We start from the raw sequence: 18,984 nt of genomic DNA on the forward strand, positions 1-18,984 counted from the left end.
AGTGTGTGCTTAATAAATGTTTATTGTCAAAACGTGACAATTAACATGCATATATTTACTTCAGAGTTTCCCAGCACGTTCACACGATCCTACTACTAATCCCTACAACAACCTTGTAAAATAGTAATTATCACCACCCTATCATTTCCTATTTTATAAAGTGTAGAGTGGAGCCTAAGATTATGTTGCCCAAAGCCAGTTAACAGTAAAGCGTGACTAGTACCTGCTCTTCCAGACTTCAAGTACCAGCCTCTTGACATCATATTAATACATTTTGAAGTCAGCGCCAACTTCGTACCAGGATTTAAATTTGGGGAGACCACTGGTGGCCACACTTTCAGACGCTGGACTGAGATGCGCAAAACCTCCGAGGGTCACCTGGGATCCTGAACTACACCTCCCAGAAATCCCGGGGCGGGGCGGGTGTTGGTGGGGGAGGGGCACAAAGCCTCATGTGAGTGGTTGAATCGGTCAGCCAATAGAGTCGCTACGGGCTCCTATAGACCAATCGCGGGCCTGAAGGGGCGGGACCTCCCCTGCGAGGCTGGATTGCGCGCAGAATAACAGTTTTCTGAGTTACCCAAACCCACGGGGGACTGCGAGCCCTGGCCCTGCGCCTCGGTCGCCACGTCGTCCTCCTCTTCTGGTCCAGCCCGCGTCCTCCTGTCGACTCGGCCTCCGGTCGCGCTGGTTTAGCCGCCAGGCCTTTGCCGAGGACAGGCCAGGTGACCGAGAAGAAAGCACGTGTCTGAGCAGCGGTCTGGGCCGGGTGCCTCCTGTCAGCGCCGCGCGGCGCTCTGGCCCTGACGGAAGCCCGGCAGTCGGGTCTGGTTGCGGGAAGGCCCCTCAGTGTCCTTGGGACCCCGACCTGTGAACTACTGGCCCGGCGCTGGCTGGCGTGGCTCTGGGCCGTCACGTGTGGAGGGTGCGTCTTTTCTGCCGCGTCCCCCGGCCGGAGGAGGAGAAAGAAGACTCCGGAGCATGGCCCCCACGCTCCAGGACCTGACGCCATCTGGTAACGCAGCGACCCGCTCTCCGCGCTTCGGTGCTTTAATACCTCCTAGTCTCTAGGGTGATTCAGTTACCACCCGGAGACACCTTGTTAGCTTTCCCTGGGGGCGGGCGGCGCCTCTGAACGTGCGAACCCTGAGGTCCCGGGTTTTCTCCCTGCCTGCGTTCCTTCTCTCCCCGACCCATCCGGCTTCCTCCCCAGGCAGACAAACCATCAAATCCATAAAGCACGCCCCGACACGTGCCCCCGAAACATATTCTGAGCGCCAGGGTAACTAAAACGTTTCAGTTTGATGTACCGTGTTCCGTCCGGGCCTTATAGAAGTTTTGCATGATTGAACGTTATTATTCAATATGTTTATTGAGCATCTAAGCCAAAGAAGGTTCAGGTGCTGAGAAATAAGGAAGCCCAGAAAGCTATTTAAAACTGCATTGAACTTTTATTTTCCACTTCGAGGTAACAACAGTAGTTCTGTTAACTCTAGTGTGTGTAAAATCACTATGTTAGAATAGATTAGAGGGTACTCAGTAGGTTGAAGTGACTTAGCAGCAGCAGCAGCAGCAGTAGGTTGGGATAAGGGGTAATAATTCCAGGTGATTTTGATGTTGGTGACTCTCACATTAACAATGAGGAAAAAGAAAAATAACACAAGAATTAAGTATATCAATATTTTCCGTTTTAAAATGAGCTCTAGGTCTTTAATGCCCTCCCTGATGATAATTTGTGAACAAATACACCTATTAAAACTTGTGAGGTATGAAGTAGCAAGTGAAGAATCAAGAGAATCAGTAACAAGGACATAACAGTAGATGTGACAGATAAGGATCTTCAGCTCAGGAATTCCATAACTGAAATTTTTCAGAGGTGAGCTAGTGACCCTTTGATTCTAAGGTCCTGATAAATGGGACCATTAGAATTATTCATGAAACAGGTGGATATGTGACTAAGAAACATTTTATCACTGTTGCTGTAAAGTGAGACCTATATCTCCCACTGCTGCTGCCAAGTCGCTTCAGTCGTGTCTGACTCTGTGCGACCCCATGGACATCAGCCCACCAGGCTCCTCCATCCATGGGATTTTCCGGGCAACAGTACTGGAGTGGGGTGCCATTGCCTTCTCCCATATCTCCCACAGGGGTATCATTTATTTATTTGAACAGTATTTTTTACTGATGACTTCTGACCTTCCTTTTCCCATGTAATTTAAAAAAATGAAGTATGTGATTTCTCTTTTATCTGAAGGTATCTAGAGCAAAACCCCCTGAAGATTTAGAATAGTTTAAATAGTGATCTTTTTACAGCAGATGAAAGGAAAATTGTTAAGTGTTTGAATCTAGCTCTGAAGAAGGAAATGGCAACCCACTCCAGTGTTCTTGCCTGGAGAATCCCAGGGACGGAGGAGCTTAGTGGGCTACCGTCTACGGGGTTGCACAGAGTCGGACACGACTGAAGCGACTTAGCAGCAGCAACAGCAGCAGCAGTTACATGTTTCTAATCCTTCCTGGTCTCATTAAAATCAGAGGAGAAATAGTATGCTATTTCAGAAGTGGAATATTGCACAAGCAAAGACATGTCTACAAAATGTAGCATGTTGGTGCAAACTAGAAGTTAGAGATTCAGAAATGAAGTGTCTTGCAAGGGACTTAGGAGGAGAAGGGGACAATAGAAAATGAGGTGGCTGGATGGCATCACCGACTCGATGGACATGAGTTTGGGTGAACTCCAGGAGTTGGTGATGGACAGGGAGGCCTGGTGTGCTGCGATTCATGGGGTCGCAAAGAGTTGGACACGACTGAGCGACTGAACTGAACTGAAGATAGTCTTGAATATAGTCAAGTCAAGAAAGTGCTGAGAAGTGTTGGGATCGTTTGTTTATAATGCAAAATTCTTTTCCTTGCTCTGTGTTTTCCCCAGTTAGTGCAGTGGATGTGGGAGTCCTAAGTAAATCAGAGCTACATGGGATCATTCTGTCCATAGAGTAACTGTGTTCTTGACAGTAATTTATTACTTAAAATCATGTGTATTTGGGGTTTATTGGTTTATGCCATCATCTTGTCTTTAGGATGGTTCTTGTCTTAAAGAACCATTATTTAGGATGGTTCTTAAGGGTGATACTGACTTACCCACCTCAACATCTAATTGGTCCTTTAACCAGTTAATACCATGTTTGTTTACTCTTTGGAGCATTTACTATGAATCATGGTATCATTACTGGGAAATAAAACATTAATGGGTAGAAAAAAAATCACCCAAGTGAAGTACATTGACTAGGTCCTCTCAAGCTGGGAAAAACATTGTGATCTCTTAGGCTTACTGGACAAGGACATTCCTTGTGTATTTCTCTTTTAGACTGTGTTATTTATATATATCATCCCAGGTGGTACCTGCAATGCAGGAGATGCAGGAGACTCGGGTTCTATCCCTGGGTCGGATGGCAATCTACTCCAGTATTCTTGCCTGGAAAATCCCATGGACAGAGGAGCCTGGTAGGCTACAGTCCATGGGGTCGCAAAGAGTCAGACATGACTGAGTGACTTCACTAGTTAGCCATTTCTGACTTCCTCACTCAATCAACAGAGCAATACAGTGGTAAATCTGGTTAGCACTCAGTGGTATTCCACACACGAGCATCTGCACATTTGACTTTGCCATTTCCCAGGGTTGTCTCCAATTTGCAACTTCTCTAATATCCTCTGATATGTTCTCTATGCATCAGTGGAGCCTTTGTTTGGGAAATACACTCAGGAGTGAGACTGTTGAGTTTTCCACATGCTTAATTTTACTGACTCCTGCTAGGTTGCTCTCCAGAATGACTGTATCTGTCTACGTTCCAAAAAGCAAGGGTTCTGATTTTCTTTGGTATTATCCAATCTTCTAAGTACTGCCCATCCCTTGCATATATATTGGTTTCGTCTTGTTTTTTGTTTTTTTCTTTTTTTTTTAAATTTTATTTTATTTTTAAACTATACAATATTGTATTGGTTTTGCCAAATATCGAAACGAATCCGCCACAGGTATACATGTGTTCCCCATCCTGAACCCTCCTCCCTCCTCCCTCCCCATACCATCCCTCTGGGTCATCCCAGTGCACCAGCCCCAAGCATCCAGTATCGTGCATCGAACCTGGACTGGTGACTCGTTTCATACATGATAGTATACATGTTTCAATGCCATTCTCCCAAATCTTCCCACCCTCTCCCTCTCCCACAGAGTCCATAAGACTGTTCTATACATCAGTGTCTCTTTTGCTGTCTCGTATACAGGGTTATTGTTACCATCTTTCTAAATTCCATATATATGTGTTAGTATACTATATTGGTGTTTATGTCTCTCTGATGGCTTATAGTTGGAGCATCTCTTCATATACTTGTTGAGTATTCAGTTTTTCCCTCCCTTGATTTGCCTATTCACATCTTTTGCCCATTTTTCTGTTTAATTTCTTATTGATTTGTAGGAGCTCCTGGTATGTTATAGATTTTAGTCTCTTTCAGGTTTTTTTTTTTTCTTCCTTTGGCTGTGCTGTGTGGTTTGCAGGATCTTAATTCCCTGACCAGGGATCTAACCCTGGGCCCCAGCAGTGAAAGCGCAGAGTCCTAACCACTGAACCGCCAGGAAAGTCCCAGTACCTTTCAGTTTGACATTGCAGAATCTTCCTTCAGTTGATAATCGGTTTATTACTTTTGTCAGTGGTGACTTTCATTTGACAGAAATCCTTTGTTTTTAATGTAATCAAATTTACTTAAAAAAAAAATTATAGGTTGAGCTATTTAAGTCTTTAGATGTCTTGCCATGTGCTAAGTGAGAAGATATTCTATATCTTACTTTACTTATTTTATAATATCTTATAGTATATAATAATATTTGATAGGCCAAGTAATCTCTTTCTACTTTTTTAAAGTTAAGTTAGTTCTTTTTGGGCTTTTAGTCTTCCACATAAATTACAGAGTAAGTTGGTCAAGCTTCTTATTTAAAAAATTACAGGTTTAGAGTTTTTTAAAAAATCTTTTGTCTCTTATGTATATGATAACTCTTAACAAGCTATCAGGATTTGTATGGGGATGGGGTTGTTTTATGGTAAATGGTGAACTATCTTAAAGATTGAAAACAATTTATATTTCTGATTTGAAAAGTGAATACATTAGAGGCCTCTTGGGAAAATGCTCAGACCTTTTTTGAAAATAGGACAAGTTGGGGCACACTCCGTTGTCAGATTTGCAGTGAGTAGAGAAAGGCCAAACCAACTCTGATGAAGGAGACCAGGGTGGGCGGAGGGAGGGCATTTCTTTTGTTGTTATGTTAACTTTCCTTTCTTATTTCTATCTCCTTAAACTCTTGTGTACTTGGTCAGTGGAGGAGATAGAAGTACAAAGACATGTAAATCATATGGTATTTACTGATCATTTTGGTTGATGGTGATGGTTTTAGTTGCTAAGTCCTGTCTGATTCTTGCGACCCCACGGACTGTAGCCCATCAGGATCCTCTGTCCATGGGGTTTTTCAGGCAAGCATACTGGAGTGGGCTGCCATTTTCTTCTGCAGGGAATCTTCCTGACCCAGGGATTGAACCCCAGTCTCCTGCATTGCAGGTGGATTCTTGACCAACTGATCTACCTTCCTGATAAACTACTGGCCATTTTACTGATGCCAAAAGACATATTTCTTTGTAGAAAAAACTGGGATTTTTTTTTTCCTCAAAGGTTTGAATACTTTTTAATTTATTTTTTAAGACTTTTTTTCAATGTGGACCATTTTTGTTTTTTTACCTTATTTTTTAATTGGAGGAAGATTGTTTTACAATGTTGTGTTGATTTCTGCCATACAACAAGAATCAGCCATCAGTTCAGTTCAGTTCAGTCACTCAGTCGTGTCTAACTCTTCACGACCCCATGAATCGCAGCATGCCAGGCCTCCCTGTCCATCACCAACTCCCAGAGATCACTCAGACTCACGTCCATTGAGTTAGCAACTGATCTGATCTGATGTATAGTATTATGTCATCTGCAAACAGTGAGGGTTTTACATCTTATTTTTCTTCTGGATTCCTTTTATTTCTTTTTATTCTCTGCCATGGCTCTGTTTTCCAAAACTATGTTGAATAATAGTGGCAAGAGTGGGCACTTTTTTTGATGTGGACCATTTTTAAAGTCTTTATTGAATTTGTTACAGTATTGTTTCTATTTTATGTTTTGTTTTCTTGGCTCTGAGGCACCTGGGATCTTAGCTCCCCAGTTCAGTTCAGTTCAGTCACTCAGTCGTGTCCGACTCTTCGAGACCCCATAAAATGCAGCACGCCAGGCCTCCCTGTCCATCACCAACTCCTGGAGTTCACTCAGACTCACGTCCATCGAGTCAGTGATGCCATCCAGCCATCTCATCCTCTGTCGTCCCCTTCTCCTCCTGCCCCCAATCCCTCCCAGCAGCAGAGTCTTTTCCAATGAGTCAACTCTTCACATGAGGTGGCCAAAGTACTGGAGTTTCAGCTTCAGCATCATTCCTTCCAAAGAAATCCCAGGGCTGATCTCCTTCAGAATGGACGGGTTGGACCTCCTTGTAGTCCAAGGGACTCTCAAGAGTCTTCTCCAACACCACAGTTCAAAAGCATCAATTCTTCGGTGCTCAGCCTTCTTCACAGTCCAACTCTCACATCCATACATGACCGCAGGAAAAACCATAGCCTTGACTAGACAGACCTTTGTTGGCAAAGTAATGTCTCTGCTTTTGAATATGCTATCTAGGTTGGTCATAACTTTCCTTCCAAGGAGCAAGCGTCTTTTAATTTCATGGCTGCAATCACCATCTGCAGTGGTTTTGGAGCCCCGAAAAATAAAGTCTGACACTGTTTCCACTGTTTCCCCATCTATTTCCCATGAAGTGATGGGACCAGATGCCATGATCTTCATTTTCTGAATGTTGAGCTTTAAGCCAACTTTTTCACTCTCCTCTTTCACTTTCATCAAGAGGCTTTTTGGTTCCTCTTCACTTTCTGCCATATGGGTGGTGCCATCTGCATATCTGAGGTTATTGATATTTCTCCCAGAAATCTTGACCAGCTTGTGTTTCTTCCAGTCCAGCGTTTCTCATGGTATACTCTGCATAGAAGTTAAATAAGCAGGGTGACAATATACAGCCTTGACGTACTCCTTTTCCTATTTGGAACCAGTCTGTTGTTCCATGTCCAGTTCTAATTGTTGCTTCCTGTCCTGCATACAGATTTCTTAAGAGGCAGGTTAGGTGGTCTGGTATTCCCATGTCTTTCAGAATTTTCCACAGTTTATTGTGATCCACACAGTCAAAGGCTTTGGCATAGTCAATAAAGCAGAAATAGATATTTTTCTGGAACTCTCTTGCTTTTTCCATGATCCAGCAGATGTTGGCAATTTGATCTCTGGTTCCTCTGCTTTTTCTAAAACCAGCTTGAACATCAGGTAGTTCACGGTTTACGTACTGTTGAAACCTGGCTTGGAGAATTTTGAGCATTACTTTACTAGTGTGTGAGATGAGTGCAATTGTGCGGTAGTTTGAGCATTCTTTGGCATTGCCTTTCTTTGGGATTGGAATGAAAACTGACTTTTTCCAGTCCTGTGGCCACTGCTGAGTTTTACAAATTTGCTGGCATATTGAGTGAAGCACTTTCACAGCATCATCTTTCAGGATTTGAAATAGCTCAACTGGAATTCCATCACCTCCACTAGCTCCCCAACCAAGGATCAAACCTGTGCCTCCTTTGTTGGAAGGCGAAGTCGTAACCACAGGACTACCAGGGAAGTCCCTTGAATACCTTGGATAGCCAACAGGGACTATTGTATAGCACATGGAACTCTGCTCAGTGTTATGTGCCAGGGGAGGGAGGTTTGGGGAAGAACGCTCACATGTATATGTATAGCCGAGTCCCTTTGCTGTTCTCCTGAAACTACCACAACATTGTTAATTGGCTATACACGGTTACAAAATATAATGTTTAAAGTTTGGGGAAAAACATTTGAATGCATGCAGGCACGCATGAGCTACTCCCTCCTCCAGCGCCCCTCCACCACGCCCACACCCCGTGTTCCCACCCACTGGGTGATTCATCACACATGCCCTCATTTTAGGAAGGGTTGCAGCTACATTCTTTGAAAAAGAAAGTAATTCAATTGAGCATATAGGTTAAAGTTTTTAATCTTTCTTTTTATTCCCCATCTGCAAGGATCTCCATGTAGATGTTTTTGCTGATTATTGTGTTTGCTCTGCCACATTCAAGTTCATCTCTAAATCTGTAAACATGCTATTCCTGCCTCCTGCCCCAACATGAACAGAACTGAGAGCTTCAGGCTTCCGTGATCCTTTTTCTTAACCCACTGGACTTGTAGAGTATAGAAAGCAACCTTTAGAGTTTCGATCCTAGCTCTACTTTTTATTAGCTATGCAATAATAATGACATAATAAGAGTTGCTAACATATATGGGGTGATTATGCCAAGGTTAAATGTCTCATGACTTTTATGATATATATGTCTCATGACTTTTCCAGTCGTTAACATCTGGAATATGCCTTCAAATGTATCATCTCCTTCTGTTGTCACATGTCCTGTGATAAGACAAAAACACAGCCTGTCCAAAATCCCATAGCTACTTTTGAGAGCTGGGACTAAAACCCAGATTTCTTGGCTTTTTTCATACTGTCCCCATTAGCTTAATCATATCAAATTCTGAGTGCTTCTTAGCTGAAGGACAGCCACATCATGAGGTGTCTAAATTAATGCCACCCCTGAATTGCCTTTGTTGACATTAATTGGAAATGACCAGACCACTGCCCGGTTGCCTACCAGTCTTTCTGTTATACATGTCTCAGTAAGCCCTGCCTTTTCTTCACACTTTCAGGAAGTGATTTTTTTCCTTTGGTGCTTGAAGTACTACTGCTCAGATTTTTGGATCTTAACTTTGTTCCTTTTTCAGTTTTCTTACCCTTATTAGCTCAATAAACAAAATTAGCCAGTTTTTGAAAAGAATAGTAAACCCTGAAATAAACATAATGCCCTTTGAGAAAGAAACCAGATACCCACAAATTTACAGGTTGCTAGCACAACCTTTCTGAAGCCTATTAAGAGTAATTCAGTCACAATAGCTCTATAGCCACCATTCATCCCCTGTTTCTTTATAGAATACCTAAGACTCTGGACAGTAAGGTCTGGGTTTTAAATTTGCACCACTGCCAGTTTACAGATATTCATACATTACTGGTTTGGGTTTAAAAACCTTCTCTTGTTATCTTTCCTCACTGTTTTGCTGTGTCGGTTTAGGAAATACTTACTGAACACTTAAGTGCTGGATACTGTCCTTGGTGTTGCTAGGGATACAGATGAGTTGGCCTAATCCCAGTCGTCCTCCAAGAGGCTCAAAGAGCTTAGAGCCAGCTGCATTTTACTCCAGCTTTTCTCGCCTCTCAGGGAGCACAGAAGTACATGTTGACTAGAGCAGTGGGTGTCATTGTAGTTTGTTTTGAATAACTTGTAGTAAGTTTGGTAGGCAGTAGGGAATTGTTGAAGGTTGGAAGCATTGTTGAAGCATTGGAAGCAACTGGTTTAAGCATGCTTTTTGGGAAGATGAATCTGGTGCATAGGATGGATTGGAACATAGGGTGACCAGGTATGGTCACCCTGGTGGTTGAGATGACAGTTTGTATGACACTTGATTTTTCTTTTTTTAAACAAAGCATCTTTGTATCTGATCTCCTTTAACCCATAAGACAATTCCGTGAAGTTGGGGTGAGCAGGCATTGTCTTTCTTAGTTTTCATGGATGCAGACTGAAGCTCAGAGAGGACTTGTGATGGCTGGATGTGTGGTAATGTCTTGAGGAAAGGGTTGGCACTGGGATGGAAGGTGGGCCCAATATGGATGGCATTTTGGATGCCAGAGCTATAGGGCTTGAGATCTGGGTAGATATTGATTATCAAGGAGAATGAGGAGTCACATAACACTGAGGTTGTCAGGTCAGTTTTCTGCAAAGGGTGATGCATTCAGAAAAATAGAGAAATCAGACAGGGAATGTGGCAAGTTTGGTTTTGGACAGTAGATTGAGGGGCAGGCTGTAACAAGTGGACAGCTTGGAATCTGAGTCTTAGATTGGAGCCCATTGTTTTTGATAATTAGAAGATCATGGGTGACTTAGGGAGTGATTTCAGTAGTGCGGTGGAGGAAGAAGCCACAGCATGAAGATAGGTTGAGGTAGAATTGCTGGAGGTGGGAAGGGGTAAATGGGAGGGACAGAGGGAGGTGTGGGTGGAAGTGATCACATGTTCTTCTTTAGGTGCAGAGGGAACCAAGCTGCAAGAGGATTTTGTGGTGTGTGTGGGGGGTGAATTTGAGGAGCTCCCCAAAGAAGACTCTTGTACAGGATTAGGTGAAATCATCTCTGAGTTGAAAGGATGAGAAGGATTTTGTGCTAAAGGCAAGCAGAGGTCTGGGACAGCAAGTATGAGAAGTGTTGTTGAGGGAGCTGAGAAAAGGTGAACCAAAGAAGAGGCTCAAATTTAGGAATTGCGATGATTCCAATCAGCATGGTTTTGTGGCTTTCCAGTAGTTCTTGGAGACCAGAAAATAGGATTGGAAGGAGTATGCATTAGGGCTTTTCAAGGCTGGGTAGCCTGTCATGAGTTCTGGTGGTAGTGGAAGAGACTGTCAGACTTAACAGTCTAAATGGCAGTTTGGAATTATTGATGGCTTTCGGTTATCAAACCAAATCTTATGTCTTATTTTGGGCACATGCACAGAACCAACAGGGAGGGAGTCCTGCAGACCTCCAGCAGCTGGCCTGGGCTTGTAGCAATTGGCTCTTTGCTGTCTGTTGTGCTCATCTTTGAAACAGGAATAACTACAGCCTACGTTAACCTTGGTGTAGTGCTATACCAGTGATTCTGTGCTGTGTACAACCTCTTTTGTTTCATTAAGCATTGTTGTAACTTAATGAAAACATTTTGGGGCAGCCTTTTTCAAAGTCTGCAGGATTGAGAGAATATATCTATGAGCCCCATTTACTTCCTGTTGTGAATTATTTTAATTTAGTCAGTAATCCCTCTCCACACCTATTTTTCCCCTTTCATTTTGGAAACTCACATTTTCACTTTCTTTAAAGCAGGGGTGAAGAAGACCCTGCAAGATGAGATTGAAGCTATCCTGCAGGAGAGGATTATGGTGCTTGATGGAGGGATGGGGACCATGATCCAGCGGCACAAGCTGAGTGAAGAAGACTTCCGAGGACAAGAATTTAAAGATCATGCCAGGCCCCTGAAAGGCAACAATGACATTTTAAGTATAACTCAGCCCAATGTCATTTACCAAATCCATAAGGTAAAGCTTCCTTGAGTTCTTATATTTTTATCTATCATTCTGCAAGTCCTTTGGTGTCCTGAGGGCAGACCACTGTGCTAAGTGCTCTGGGGGAGACAGAGAAAGGGGTGATTTATTCAGAAAGAGGTGGCTTATTCAGAAAGCAGGTTTCAGTTTAGTTTGGCTGCTCAGTCATCTTGGCAACCCCATGGACGGCAGCATGACAGGCTTCTCTGTCTATCACCAACTCCTAGAGCTTGCTTAGACTCATGTCCATAGAGTCGGTGATGCCATCCAACCATCTCATCCTCTGTCGTCCGCTTCTCCTGCTTTCAGTCTTTCCCAGCATCAGGGTCTTTTCCAGTGAGTCAGTTCTTCACATCAGGTGACCAAAGTATTGGAGCTTCAGCTTTAGCATCAGTCCTTCCAATGAATATTCAGGCCTGATTTCCTTTGGGGCACCTAATTCACTACAGCAGCCCCAGTGATGTGAAACTGAAAGGTAATTGTTATTCTCATTCTGTAGATTTAAAAACTGAGCATCCTAGAGGTTAAATAACTGGCGATACAGAGGATCACTGACTTGAAATCCCATGTTCTTTCATCTCATTTTTCTGTCTAGCTAGCCAACATAAATAGATCAGAAGCAGGTAACTGGGTATTGCTAGACTTTTAAAAATAAACATAAAACTAAATTGTTTTATAGGTTATCATAGGAATTTTGTAGAACTATGGCTAAAAGAAATAATAAGTTGATTTAATCTGTTTTCTTGGTCTGGATTCAATTTGAAGGACAGAGTGACTTTAATGAGAAAATTTTCTCTTTGGAGTAGGGCATTGTTATAGGTATTTCAGACTTCTTTTGAAAATTGCAGTATAACTGACAAATAACATTAGTTACAGGTATACAACGTAATGATCAGATGTTAGTATATGTTACAAAATGGTCACCACAGTAAGTCTAGGTAATATCTGTTACCATACATAGTTACAGTTTTTTTCTTGTGATGAAGATTTTTAAGATCTACCTTCTTAGCAACTTATAGTAGTATTAACTACAGTCTTCGTGCTGTGCATTACATCCTCGTGACTTACTTTAGAACTCTAAGCTTGTACCTTTTGACCCCCTTCATCCGTTTCCCCCACTGTCCACTCCCCAACTTCTGGCAACTACCTTTCTTCTTTTTTATAGCTCAGTTATATTCCATTACATATACACATGACATTTCCTTTTTTCATTCATCTGTCAGTAGACACTTAGATTGTCTCCATATGTTGACAACTGTAAATAATGCTACAGTGAACATGGGTACATCTTTTTTTAAAAAATTTATTTAACTGGAGGTTAATTGCTTTACAATACTGTGTTGGTCTCTGCCATACATCAACATGAATCAGCCATAGGTGTGCTTATGTCCCCTCCTCCTTCAGCCTCCCTCCTACCTCCCACCCCTCTAAGCGGTCACAGAGCGCTGGGCTGAGCTGCCTGTGCCGGACAGCAGATTCCCCCTGGCTGTTTCGCACGTGGTAATGCATATGTTTCAGTGCTGCTCTTTCAGTGCATCCTCCCCCTCCTCCTGCTGGGTCCACAAGTCTGTCCTCTGTGCCTCCATCTCTGTTCCTGCCCGGCAAAGAGATTCAGCAGTACCACTGTTTTAGATTCCATATATATGGGTTAATATACGATATTTGTTTTTCTCTTTCTGACTTCCTTCACTCTGTGTGACAGACTCTAGGTTCGTCTGCCTCACTAGAATGGACTCAAATTCATTCCTTTTTTATGGCTGAATAATATTCCATTGTATATGTGTACCGCTTCTTCTTTATCCATTCATCTGTCGCTAGACATCTGGGTTACTTCCATGTCCTGGCTATTGTAAATGGTGAACATGCTGCAGTCAACACTGGGATATGTGTGTCTTTTAGACTTGTGGTTTTCTCAGGGTATATGTCCAGTAGTGGGATTGCTGGGTCATATGTAGTTTTATTCCTAGTTTTTTAAGGAATCTCCATAGTGGCCGCATCAATTTATATTTGCACTAACTGTGCAAGAGGGTTCCCTTTTCTCCACTCCTTTCCAGCATTTGCTGTTTGTTGATTTTTGATAATGGCCATTTTGACTGTTGGGAGGTGATACCTCATTGTACGTTTGGTTGCATTTTTCTAATAGTAAACGGTGTTGAGCATTTTTTTCATGTGCTTATTAGCCATCTGTATGTCTTCTTTGGAGCAATGTCTATCATGTCTTCTGCTCATTTTTTGGTTGGGTTGTTTTTCTGATATTGAGCTGCATGAGCTGCTTGTATATTTTAGAGGTTAATCCTTTGTCAGTTGCTTTATTTGCAATTATTTTCTCCCATTCTGAGGGTTGTCTTTTCATCTTGTTTATGGTTTCCTTTGCTGTGCATAAACTTTTAAGTTTAATTAGGTCCAATTTGTTTATCTTTGTTCTTATTTTACTCTAGAAGGTGGGTTATAGAGGATCTTGCTGTGATTTGTATCAAAGAGTGTTCTATCTGTGTTTTCTTCTAAGAGTTTTATAGTTTTTGGTCTTACATTTAAGTCCTTAATCCATTTTGAGCTTATTTTTGTGTGTTGTTAGGAAGTGTTCTAATTTCATTCTTTTACACCTAGCTGTCCAGTTTTCCCAGCACTGCTTATTAAAGAGACTACCATTTCTCCATTGTATATTCTTTCCTCCTTTGTCAAAGATAAGGTACCAATAAGCACATGGGCTTATCTCCGGGCTTTCTGAGAGAAGCAAGCAACCGAAGGAACCGTCACTGAGTCTGTGAACCATTCACAGTTTCACTGTCCTGACCGTGTGTTCTTAGACATGCATGGCTTAATATTTGAAACAAGCATGCTACTGGCAGGATCAACTAAGTATCTTCTATCTTTTTGAGTTAGTGGTTTTGTTTTATTTGGATAATACCCAGAAATAAAATTGCTGGGTCATATAGTAGTTCTATTTTTAATTTTTTGAGGAGTCGCCATTCTATTTTCCATTGAGGTTGTGCAAACTTTACATTCCCACAAGAGCTCCCTTTTCTGTATCTCTTTACCAACACTTGTTATTTCTTGTCTTTTTGATAAAAGCCATTCTGATAGGTGAGCTCTGATATCTCATTGTGATTTTGATTTGCAGTTAGTAATGTTGACTGTCTTTTCATGAACCTGTTGGCCATCTGTATGTCTTCCTTGGAAAAATGTCTGTTCCAGTCTCCTGCTCATTTTTTCCTTTTTGGCCATGCCATGCTGCATATAGAATCTTAGTTCCCTGACCAGAGATCCAACTATACCCCCTGCAGTGGAAGTGTAGAGTCTTTAACCACTGGACTGCCAGGGAAGTCCTGTATTCTGCCCATTTTTTTTGAATTGGTTTGTTTGTATTTTTTTGTTAGTTACTGAATTGTATGAATTCTTCATTTTGGATATCCATATCAGATACATGATTTGCAAATATTTTCTCCAATTCAGTAGATTGCCTTTTCATTTTATTGCTTGTTTCTTTTGCTGTGTAGATGCTTTTTAGTTTGATGTAGTCCCACTTGTTTATTTTTGCTTTTGGTGCCTTTCAGACTCTTCTTAAGGAAATCACTTAAACGAATGAGTGATTAAATGATTCATTGAGGCTGGAAGGAACCTTCTCTTGGCTGGTCAAGACTTTGTTCTAGATAAGATGCAGAATAGTTTTCATTTTAAGAAAAACTAGGAATACCTTTCCTTTGTTGTAATAGAAATTATCAGTACTAGAAGATTTAAAATTGGTTCTTGAAGAGGTTGATTCTACAAGTTTTTCTGCTAGGCCTTCTAATATGTAGTCAAATTGCATTATAAAATTCCAGTACATTGTATATTGGGAATGCCATCATGGGTATGAATTGCTTGATACAGTTACAATTATTACGCATGTATGCTCAGTCATGTCCAACTTTTTGCAACCCCATGGACTGTAGCATGCCAGGCTCCTCTGTCCGTGGGATTGTCCAGGCAAGAATACTGGAATGGGTTACCATTTCTATCTCCAGGGATCTCCCTGATCCAGGGATTGAACCTGTGTCTCCTGCATCCCCTGCATTGCAGGAGAATTCTTTACATTGAGCCACCAAGGAAGCCCAATATGGATACAAACATCAGTTCTTATCATGCAGTTGGTGAAATCGCCACCCTTCCCCAACCATTAGCTTCCCGAGGGCACTAATTTATGCCTATTTTTCACTACTGAATTCCAACTGCTTAGAACAGTATCTTGCACAAAGTAAGTCAGTAAATGTTTTTCAAGAGAGTGAATCTTTGTCTTCTGTGTTAGATAGACAACTAGAAAGAATAGCAAATTTCCCAGGATAGGGACATGAATCAAAATGGCAGTAAATACAGTAAGGTGTATCTGGCTGTCCCATTTGTGAGGGATATTGATTCACTGGAGTTCTCTGGATGTAGAGACCATATCGTGTTCATGGATGAGGAAGGAAAAAAGACTAGGTCTTTTCACACTTAGTTATTTCTAGTAGTGTTACTGACCATAGAGCTGATCCATTGATCCTTAATTTTAATGGAATGTCCAGGCTCTATACAAAGTGCAAGTCTCTGACACTAAGAATGTAGGTGCCTGACTTTCAGCTTCTGGTTGGGGAGGCATCCATTTCAAAGGCATCCTTGTCTGTAAACACCCTGCCAGCTGTATGAAACGGCTGCTGACTGACCGACTAGCAACCAGGCTTCCCCAGCCATGAAGTTCCTCTTGGAGAAAGCCCTGGGTAACCTAAATGAGTGACCCTGCCTTTTCCTTCCTGAACCCTAATTCCTACTGTTAGGTTTTAAGTTCTTCAGTAAAGAGTGAACCCACAATATTCTAAGCATCTACCTTGATCCCAGTGAAGGCAGAACCCTGGTTCTCTCAGTTATTTCCCTCCAACCCCCGGCTACCTCACTGTGTGGCCTGGGCATGCCTGTACCCTTCAGGACCTGTGGATAGCAGGACCTTTTTTTTTTTTTTCAAAAGTTCCCTGATAGTAATTGCTGAGGTGTCTTGCAATTGTGATAAGAATCGCTAGGGCCATGAGGCCGTGGCATTGGCTCCGCCCTGGCTCAGCACTGGGGGTAAGGCCCCAGGTGAATGCCTCGTGCATTTCCTAGCTCATTGCTGTTGTTAGGCTGAGACCTACAGGAACTGATATTTTAAAACACCTGTAGGTAGCCTCTGGCTGTGTTGTCATTATGGCCTCCTTTAATCTTGACAGCTTTTACAGAAGAAACCTGAGGAGCAGAGTAATTAAGTAGCTTGCCCACATCCATCCATGTTTTATTGCTTAAACTTTTAGTTTTATATTGGAGCATAGCTAACTAACAATGTTGTGATAGTTGAAGGTGCACAGCAGAGTGACTCAGCCATACATGTATGTGTCTCCTTTCTCCCTCAACTCCCCTCCCATCCTGGCTGCACGTGAGATCGAGCAGAGGTCCCTGTGCTACGCAGTAGGTCCTTGTTGCGTATCCATTTTTAATAGAGCACTCACACATGTTTTAATTGGTGAGAATAGGCTTGGAATCTTAGGGTGTCATATCCCGAGCCCATGAGTGGGATACTATTGCAGGAAAGAAGGTGGAGAGAAAAGGTGAAGAGCTAGAAAAAACACCTTATAAACTTCATATTATGGAAAATTTTAAACCTATGGAGAATTGGAGAAAATAACTGGGAATTTAGAAATACTCTCTGCCTAATTATAGAGATAATATGTGTTCATTGTTACAAAAATAAAATATCTAGCTTGATAGAAAAACATAAAAGAAAATAAAAACCACCTGTAATATCAGTATGTGTGTTTATGCCCAGTTACTCAGTCATGTCCAGCTCTGTGACCCCGTGGACTGTAAATTCAGTACCAAGACATACTTGCCATTCACATATTTTAATTTATATTTCAGACTAGTTTTCTGTATTTGGGTTTTTAAAATTAAATTGGGATTATTATTACTCCATACTATTTTATAATTTGCATTTTTTAATACCATGAGTATTAAATATTCCGAGACATGGTTTTAATAACTTTGTACAAATTTATTCTATACATAGATCACTGTTTGCTTAATTTAACCTTATTCCTAGGCATTAAGGTTGTTTTCAGTTTTTCTTTCTCTTTTTTGAAAAGCTAAATTTTAATTTGTTCTGATAAGACAGAACCCATAGTTAAGAATAAATTCCCTTTTAACCAATACTCCAAATTTCTATTTTTTTCCCCCAGAGATAACCACTTACACTAGTTGGTGTATGTCTTTCCAAATCATTTGTTATGCATTTATGCGTTTGTGTATACTAGAAAACTCAATACTATTTGTATGTGTGTATATTTTAAATTTAATGGTGTCATATTAATTTTATTTTTCTACTGAATAGTATTTTTGGAGATGTTTCCATATTTGTAGATATTTATACACAGTGTTGTTGTTGTTGCTTTACCTATTTTTTGGCTGCTTGTTGCATGTAGAATCTTAGTTCCCCGACCAGGGATCAAACCCATATCCCCTGCAGTGAAAACAGAGTCTTAACCACTGGACCACCAGGGAACTCCCCACACATGGTGTTTTTTAGCTGCCACATAACATGTAATAAAATGGACATATTATAGTTTATTTAGCTGTTTCCCTATTGATGAGTATTTAGGCTGTTTGTGACTTAAAAGTGTGTAAATCTTGGATTTTCTTTCCAAATATTTCTGCAAACAGTGTCTTATCTGCTTATGTGGGGTTAAGTTTACTCAGTGTTAGAAAATCAGGAGTTTACTCAGTGTTGGAAAATTCACCAGAGTGTTTATCAGATTGAAACAGAGTGAAACAAGGAAGAAAGATTTCAAACAGGGAGAACAGGAGGACACCAAGGTCCTCGGGGTTTAGTGAGGGTTCTGATCTGGCTCGGAGGGGCCAGGAGCTATGGGCTGAAGTAGCTGTGGTCAGAATTGAGATTGCAGCGAGAGGGCCCTTCTCAACAGAATCCTAGCTGTGCCGAAGCTGGGACATGGCAGAGGAACAGATGGAATATTTGTTGAGGGCCATCATGTGCCAGAAGCTTGATGTGTGATCTATGCTATCATCTGGTCACTGGTGAAGCAGGGTTATACTACTTTCAAATGAGGAAACTGAGGCTCAGAGTTTAAGGAACTCAACTCAGTTCACACCACATTTGAACTTTGTCTGACTTCAAGTTCTGTTTTATTTATACCACATGCCTTTTTATGAAATCCCTATATCCTTTTGTGTCTCTGTCCTGTATCTACTGCAGTGCCTTGCACTTAGTAAGTAGTCAAAAGGTATTTGGTGAAGATGGTGAAGAAAAGGCAAATTTACTATTAGGAAGCAGGGATTCTGTAACTCATAGCATTGACATGACTTTCTCTTGTTGCAGGAGTACCTCCTAGCTGGGGCAGATATCATTGAAACAAATACTTTCAGCAGCACTTCTATTGCCCAAGCTGACTATGGCCTGGAACACTTGGTAAGGATTTCATTTTTGCTTGTATCTAAGATAGTCCTGAGCATTTACTATTGGTAGTTGCTAGTGAGAAAACCAGCCAAACCTGCCAGGTCAAGCTAATGTCTAGTTATCTGTTGTTTGTCGTCAGACAGAGGAAATGGTTGGAATCTCTTTGGCTTGTAACCATAACAGCCCA

At 41.6% G+C, this 18,984-nt stretch overlaps 1 protein-coding gene across 5 annotated transcripts in view; it reads left to right on the forward strand.

Annotated features, from left to right (window-relative positions):
• The first annotated feature begins 561 nt into the window (after positions 1–561).
• Positions 562–18,984, forward strand: part of MTR (5-methyltetrahydrofolate-homocysteine methyltransferase) — a 125,189-nt gene continuing 106,766 nt past the window's right edge. For 3 of the 5 annotated variants that reach the window (XM_006050165.4, XM_006050167.4, XM_044942058.2), the window contains exons 1-3: positions 562–1,015; positions 11,124–11,338; positions 18,720–18,809. In XM_006050165.4, the coding sequence (XP_006050227.3) occupies positions 982–1,015; positions 11,124–11,338; positions 18,720–18,809 (339 nt within the window). In that variant the 5' untranslated portion in view covers positions 562–981. The remainder of the gene's footprint in view (positions 1,016–11,123; positions 11,339–18,719; positions 18,810–18,984) is intronic. The other 2 variants (XM_006050166.4, XM_006050168.4) reach the window with 2 other exon arrangements.

This window comes from Bubalus bubalis, chromosome 4, assembly GCF_019923935.1.
Source record: "Bubalus bubalis isolate 160015118507 breed Murrah chromosome 4, NDDB_SH_1, whole genome shotgun sequence".
NCBI lineage: Eukaryota > Metazoa > Chordata > Mammalia > Artiodactyla > Bovidae > Bubalus > Bubalus bubalis.